The sequence below is a fragment of the Platichthys flesus genome, chromosome 4 (genome assembly GCF_949316205.1).
Source record: "Platichthys flesus chromosome 4, fPlaFle2.1, whole genome shotgun sequence".
NCBI lineage: Eukaryota > Metazoa > Chordata > Actinopteri > Pleuronectiformes > Pleuronectidae > Platichthys > Platichthys flesus.
The window spans coordinates 16201376-16209650 of NC_084948.1; the positions used below are offsets into that span (position 1 = coordinate 16201376).

An 8275-nucleotide genomic window follows, 5' to 3' on the forward strand; every position below is an offset into this window, starting at 1 on the left:
ATTGTCTGAAACCTTTGATTTAACCTTGCCTGTTGTCGTCTTCATTTGTTCCCCACTGTTACCCCACCATCCTTCTCTTTACCTCATCTCAATTTACTTCTAATTCATCTACTCAGCCTTTTCTTGTTTTTTTATTTACTCCTCCTTTTCTATATCTGAAAAAAATCAACCGGGCCAACTTGTGAAGTAGATTAGTGCCGATTTTGCAGTTTAATATCCTCTTCAGCACCAGATAGCACTTTATTGTGGCGCAGCCACCCGTTATTATAGCTTGATGGCATGTGCGCACGCACACACACACACACACACACACAGAGTGTTAGGCTGGCCTTTTAGAGTATACTTACTGTTGTCTTCTGCTGTTTAGCAGCTTAAATATGGCCCAGTGCCTGGTAATTAACCATCTCTTATTCTCCGTGGAACAGCATAGACCTCAGTAGCTGCCTAAATTGTCATTTAATTGGCTAATTACTACAGAATCCATCATTTTTTGAGCTGTTTTTGGCCAAATATGTGAAGAAAAAGTGTTGCTGAATTTTGACCATGATTTCTAGATAAAATAAAGAAGAGGAGACTAAAGAGATCAAGTGTTGCCGTCTGAAATTATAAAATGACATCTTATCGAGCTTGAAATGGGCTTGTGTTGCTCAGTGTTTATAATTGTCAAAGATCTTATTTAGTCTTTTCTGTTTTTCAGGACATGACCACAATGTTTCGTCTGTAGCCATCATGCCCAATGGAGATCACATTGTTTCTGCCTCGAGGGACAAAACCATAAAAATGTGGGAGGTGGCAACTGGGTAAGCAGAAACCAAAAACACCCTTTAACCATTCTAGAAAACCACTATTTTTTTTTTAAGGTTGATGTTGTGACTCCTGGATCACATCTGCTCTGAAAACTGGATGAACTTGTTTTATTGTTATGTGCTTGTTAGATACTGTGTGAAGACCTTCACGGGCCACAGAGAGTGGGTCCGTATGGTGCGGCCAAACCAGGACGGCACACTGATCGCCAGCTGTTCAAATGACCAGACAGTGCGTGTTTGGGCTGTGGCCTCGAAAGACTGCAAGGCTGAACTGCGGGAGCACGAACACGTGGTGGAGTGCATCTCCTGGGCACCAGAGAGCGCCCACCCCACCATCCAAGAAGCCACCGGCTCTGAGGTAGAGAACCGCTCAGACTTTTACTAATTTCTCTGAATTATTCTCTGGTCCGGAAGGTTTCAGGGGCGTTGCACTGTAGTGTTCAGCGCAAGGACTTTTTTCCCTACCTTTCCTGATTGACCCACTAGCTCATATGTCAACTTACCTCATGGTTGGTGTCTGAAATCCCAGTGGACCAGTATAAGCAGTGTTATAACTGGTGGTGAAACTAGAAACATATTTTCAAGACTGGCCCAAATGAGACTATAACTGACAAGTGAACAAGAAGAGCAATCAAGCTAATATAACTTTACAACTATCTCCCACACTGAGCATGGTGATGGAGCTTATATGATTCCTGGAGTGAAACTAAATCACACAAGTAAACAAATTGTCAATAAATCACTGATATCAACAACTCTAAAGCTGCAGATATGCTTGATGGATTGGTCATTGTGCGCACCAACTATGACATTGACATGATGGCTTTCCCTTTCATACTCACCCTTGAAGCACTTGATTCAGACGTCTTCTCCTTAATGATAGATGTCACAATCAGACATAAACACAACAGTCATTGGCTTCTTTCCTCCAGGAGCACCCTGGGCTTGTGCTTTTACAAATCCGTCATGTTTTTTAATTCCAGTTTCCTGCAGAATGCCCCTTCAATCTCCCGCCAGGAGCTGTCCGGGAATATCTCTGCTCCGTCAATTACTGTGTTTGAATGTTTCATTTGTCGCTGATGCTGCTCTTCAGTGACCTTGCATCTTGATGCTATTAGATGTGTTCACTCATTCACTCTGGATTTCTCCCAGTGTCAGATGATGCAGAAAGTGTCCCTCTACATGAGTAACCATGTTAGTTGGTCTTATACGTCACTGCTCCAACAGCCATCTGAACAAACTCAAATGAAGTGCGCATGTGTGCACACACACAAAAGCGAATATCAGCATTGCCTTAAGTCAACCCACGGTCGCTCATCATGCCTTGTGACCTTGTGTGTCCAATTGTAGCTTTATCTGATTAAAACAATATTTCTGTTCCAACAGTTACCCTTTTCTAACCTGTGTTAAGCTGCAACAAACAGTTGTTCTTTTTTATTAATTATTGTCTTATATGCCCTTTCTTGCAACACTAAAAGACATGCATGATGATTGGAATGAATCAATGCATTTAATATTATTTACACAACAACATTAATGCCTTGAATATCACTTCCAGTTTTATGGAATGAACAATGCAGACCTTAAGAGATTGCTGTTCACTCAAAGATGTTATGACATGCGTTCGTCCTATTTGTCTGCTTGTCAGTGTGTTGTGCTACAAGCTCTTTGACTTGTCTGGTTATTGCCTTGAGGCACCTGCAAGCCTGTTTGAACACACTCTCAACTGGTGCAGTTAAATGAGTGAGTCCCGTGTGGCAGACACGGCTTGTAAACATATTTTATTGTGTTTACAGAATTTTGACGTAGCAGTTTATGAGTTTGTTCCCCAGTAGTGTGAAGAGGATTAAAACCTGCTTGACCATTAATTTGTCATCATTATTGACTTTAATTTGTTTCCACTCTTTGTTCCCAACCAGACCAAGAAGAGTGGTAAGCCAGGCCCCTTCCTGCTGTCTGGCTCCAGAGACAAAACCATCAAGATGTGGGATGTCAGCATTGGCATGTGCCTTATGACACTGGTGAGGACCTTCTGAAGTTTACAGACTTTTTTGTTTGTATTTATATAAATTCATGAGTGAGATGAATTGGCTTAGACCTGGTGTCTTGAGCAGCATCTGTCCGTGTCACAGGTCGGCCATGACAACTGGGTGCGTGGGATCACCTTCCACCCTGGAGGCAAGTTCATTGTGACCTGTGCAGACGACAAGACCTTAAGGATCTGGGACTACAAGAACAAGCGCTGCATGAAAACCCTGTGTGCCCACGAACACTTTGTTACCTCTCTGGGTAAGCAGCTCTTCACTTCACTCCCCCAAAACAAATGGTTTCATCCTTGTTGTCTGACCAGTCAGTGACTTGAGGTGCAAGGAAATCTCTTTGTTTAGATAAAGGTTCAGTATCTTCTCCAGCATCGGTTTGTTCAGTGTCCTGAGGGTTGCTGGCAGCAGGGGGGTAAGAGGGAGACAAGCGCTCCAGGATTTTCCCTCTTCCCCCTTTATGTATCTGCAGCTTTTTCTCACATCAAGGCTGGAGAAGTCTCTTGAGGAGGAGATCACTGTGAGCTATTGAAGTGATGAAAAGGTTCTGTTTTTCACCCGAGTACACTGTTTGCTGGTCAAATATATTTTGGCACGTTTTAACAGTGTTTTTTTATTAATCCAGAATCAAAGTCATGATACTGAAAAGCTGGCTGTGTCGCGTAAAGGCCACATTGCCAATCTACTACCTGTCCATATATTATTTATAAATCCATCTTTTTTTTTTGTCTATCATGAATCCACTCTTGTGCCTCTCTGAGATTCAGTCAGAGACCTGTTAATTATTGCAGTGGAAATGGGTTGGCAGCTGTCGTGTTGCATACATTTTTCAGTGAATCTCTGAACAAGCAGAGTTAAATTCATCTCTCGTACTTCTTTCTGATTATCTTTTTTGTTTTCTTCTGCAGATTTCCACAAGGCAGCCCCCTATGTCGTCACTGGGAGCGTAGATCAAACATTAAAAGTGTGGGAGTGCCGCTGATCTGGACCTTGGAGGATTGGACCACCACCCTAATTACCACGGCGCTCCTCTGGATCCAACCTTCCCTCCTGCCATCCCACCTACCCCTTTCATCCCAACACTCCCCTCCCTCCAGCCCCTCATCTAAAATTAAGTCTCACCCGCACATCTTCATCTCCTCCGGCTGCACTTACCCCCATGGTTATTTACCCATCGCGCTCTTTGGTCCAATAACTTTTGTCCTTCTTTGTAAATTATTCCTGGATGTAGATCAAGCTATTAAATGTTACACAAAAAAGTATTCTTGCATGGTAATCCAAAATTGTATACTGTAAATTTACATAACGTTGTCTAGAAGTACCATAGGTTTAACACGGGGCTGGCCGTCTGTCACGCAGCCTTACCGACCAACCGAAGGCAGATGTTTTTGACTGGGTGTAAAATGTAGGGCACTAAAAACCAATAATTTAAGAAATGACAGTGTCTTTATGTGTAAGATTTATTTTTGTCTATTTTTTTATTTAGGTTTTTTTCTGTTATTTCTCTCCTTCACTGTCGTAGTCTGTTGGTGCCTAGCTTGGTGAAACTTCCGAGAGATAAGGCAGGAGAAGCATATATGACGCGATAAGATACGATTGTTTGTGGGGCTTTGTTATTGAAATAATCTGTAGCTTTATAACGTCACTTCTCAAGTGTGCATACCATTTCTCTTCATGTGGAACTAGGTAATATTTTATTGGCTGTATATACGAATGTTTCAAACTGTTGTTGTTGGACCTCGGGGGTTTAAAAACAGCTTTGTACTCTTGTCATGTTGGCACATGAACCACTGCTAGGCTTAAGATAAATGATCCCATTGAATGAATCGGCAGTAAAGAAAAAAAAAGTTAAAACGTTGCAGAGCGTCTCTGTGAAAAACCCAAAGTTTTTTACAAGAGCCCGATGTAGCCAGCATGTTTGTTTGGCTTTCGCTGTCAGTGAGCACCCTGGGTCACAGCAGGAGTTAGGGGATTACACCTATTTAATCTCTAGCACTTGATAAAGACCTTGGGTGTGTCTCCCTCCACCAGACGATTCCCTGTGACCTTGCATGTCAGACTTTTGACAAACAGACTAAACACTCTGTCCACTTCTAGTCTCCTGACCAGTCAGTCTTGGTTGAGATCGATGTACCATAGGAATTAGGTAAAGTCAGAAGATGCTCAGTCGACCCATGATGCATCTGAAAGCCACTAACAGAAGCCTCATGTGAAAAAACTTGCTAAAGATTTAACTATAGGCATGATGAGGAGTCAAAGTAAGGTCCCCTGGGTTTGATATCTGGGATGTGCAAAGATCTCTTCATTTTAGGGGTGAAATTTAAGTTCTGCATAATAAAAATGGTTTTGAGTGGAAGAAACAGTTTTATGTGAAAATATGAATTGTAAATTTAGCTTGTTATAGAGAGATTTGGCAATTTTGTATTATCCCACTAAAGGGTGAAGTGGATGGGAATGAAGGATTGGTGAGGAAGAGCTAGCAGATGATGAGCTCTGTTGAGGCTATTTTGTCATCAGAGGGGTCTGATGGAGAGGTTGCGGTTTTATCGGACTGACTCCTTGCTGAAAAGAGGTGGAGAAACTCCTGGATTAGATAAAAGAGGAGAATGATGAAGCCTGAGCGGCGAAGATCTCTGCAGACGAACCCCACAGACAACCTCAACAATCTTGAGTGGCCTTCCTCAAAGTTTTTACTTTTGGAGCCATGACTGTATAACGAAAGACTGTAAAATGAGGGCAAACCAGGCCGTGCTGTAGAAACGACCATTCCACTCCCCGCTGGACGACAGAAACAATGAACCATCATGCTTGTGACTGTCGCTGGTGAGGTGATTCATTAATCTTGCGCATCCCTGTTTTCACAAAGTCTTTGGTCCTTTTTAAAAATGATCAAAGACGACATTAAAATTGAATGATGTTGATAAATGCATAAACCTATAATTTCTGATTAGCCTTTTCATTCCAATTCAGTTCTTGGCTAATAAAGAATTCCACTGCTTAACTGATGTTAGCTTATTTGCCAAGTGTTCTTCTTCCTGTGTGTGCTGGATGCGGTGATCTGCTGCTCAAGTTCCTCCTAGTGGCTACTGTGACCTGTTGATGTAGCACTGCTGCATGTAAACCTGCACCAGCAGCAGAGCCGTCAGAACACTGAGCGTTCACAAAGAATCAATTCTGCTATTCACAGACCAATTTGATTGAATATTGATCTGTATTTAAAGTAGTTTGACATTTTGGGAAATAACATATTTGCTTTTTATGCAGAGATTTGGATGAGAATATTACTTTTCAAAGTCGAGAAGAGTATTACATATTGTACATTTTTGAAAATCTAAATTTGTGGACTTATAGAGTTAACAAACCGTAGGTATAATGCTGCATTCAGGCACTGTCAGCAAAATGGGAGGAATGAAAACGTGTTTTTATGACTCATAAATCAATTATTTAGCCCTAGTGCTGCTATTAACCTTGTATTTAGAGCATGTGATGATGGCTCATGTATTTTGTAGTTTTTTGTAAAATTAGATGAACGGAATGTATCAACCAGCAGAAACTCATTTGCAGTCACTATGCCAACAGTTGACATGTTACTTATTTTTTATCAAGTTGGAAATAATCGTCAGAAATCATCTATATCATTGACCAATGATTACAAGGCTGATGGGAATGTTTCCATTCTTCCACTCAGGCTAAAAATGAACTTCTAAATGAAAAGACGTGACTGCAGCGTGTGTTGACTAACTTTCTGGAGTCCCCTTGGTTGCCTGGCAACTGCTATCTTCCATTGGCTAGGGTTTGATTCCAGTTATGCTAAGCTAAGCTAACAATCTACAAAACATCCGTCTTCTCATCTAAAACTATGTAATATAGTGAATCAACTTTTTTCCCAAACTGTCAGACTCCTCCAGTAATAACACTGAGTGTGTATGAGTTCAGACAGCTCTGTTCTCTGGTCGTAGAAAGGCTGGTCGTGTTGTGTGTGATGCAAACTGATGAAGGTTCCCCACCTCCGTCTTCTGTTAATGCAATGGGATTGTGGCAGACTAGGATGTTCCAAAGGAGAAACCCTCTCCTTTAGGAAATATTACTGATGTCTCCCTTTGATATGTGCCCCCTCCTCCGCCCCGACCTGTACAAAGGTTTTTATTTGATCTTATTTTATTTTCTACAAGCTGTTTTCTCCTGAGTGGAGAATTAGCTGTTTTTTGTAGTCCTATTTGACATGGCTAATGAATATGCCAGTGTGTTCAATGTTCTAGCTGAAGCCAAAAAAAATGGAGATGTGTCAGAACAATCTGGTTTAATAAATGACGCTAGTCTCTTCAGGATCACGCTATGACATGCCAGACCGTAAAAATGTAAATTTAAAGGAATAAAACCCTCCCTTCTTTGGTTTTATTGAAGGAAGGTGTTTAATTGAAGGTCAGGATGATGTGTGTCCTGATTTTTTTTGTAAGAAAAAGTAGATAAAAAGCAGCGGCTGGTGTTTGTACACCAGTGTGCGCCCTGCTGAAGAAAATCCCCCTTTACCATTTGCAGGTCCCAAGCAATCCCTGTGCTGCTCTAGTTGTGGTGTGTGAAGGGACTGACAGACAGGCCGTGACTGTCTGGAGGTCATTTCCTGCTGCCTCAGGTCCACCTGTCCTCTGTAACCTGCCTGTGAACCACGTGTGAGGCTTCAGAATGCACAACAAGCTCCGACAGCAGGGCTTGTGATGTTTTCACTACTATGGTCTCACTCTTCACTCAGCAAACTGTCAACAATATACCTGGATGTCATTATTGTTTGCAATATAATAAAAGAAGTAAAATCTGCATCTGTGTGTCCTGCTCATTTGTAGTGAGCTGTCGGGGGTTTGACTGAAGAGCGGTGCATTTTTAATATTACATTTTGGAGAAATTTTAATAAAATTGGTATTTTCCATCTGTGAGTTACAAATCATTGTAGGTTTATCCAATAACTAAAATAAAGTAAAAAGTAAGAATTTATATATTGAATAATCAAACATGATGAGCAGAATAAACTAGCTGTTTTGATGATAAGTTTGTTCTCAAAATGACATCAGTAAAATATATATTTATATCTATCATTTAAATGGAATATTGTTATGTAAACTTGATGAGTTTATCAGAAATATAAGGCCTGAAAAGGACACAGTAAATATGGTTATTTAGTACCCGAGCACTGACAGACAGTAGTCAGTATTAAGCTTAATTTAATTTAATTAATCCCGCGTAGTCCACTTCTGCGCATCTCCTGTGCAGAAGCGGACTGCGCAGGATTAATTTTATTTCATTTTATTTGATTTTCAAATGAAATTTTTGTATAAACTATTTACCAAAAATAAAATAAAAACTCGAAATATACAATAAACTTAGTTTTATAAAAAAGTGTTTATGATGTTGTACATTAATACATAATTGGGAATA

At 40.7% G+C, this 8275-nt stretch overlaps 1 protein-coding gene across 1 annotated transcript in view; it reads left to right on the forward strand.

Moving 5' to 3' along the window:
- Positions 1-7660, forward strand: part of LOC133951463 (lissencephaly-1 homolog) — a 30935-nt gene extending 23275 nt beyond the window's left edge. The window contains exons 7-11 of the mRNA XM_062385404.1: positions 698-800; positions 936-1164; positions 2726-2827; positions 2939-3095; positions 3754-7660. Coding sequence (XP_062241388.1) covers positions 698-800; positions 936-1164; positions 2726-2827; positions 2939-3095; positions 3754-3827 — 665 coding nt within the window. The 3' untranslated portion in view covers positions 3828-7660. The remainder of the gene's footprint in view (positions 1-697; positions 801-935; positions 1165-2725; positions 2828-2938; positions 3096-3753) is intronic.
- Positions 7661-8275: the final 615 nt, after the last annotated feature.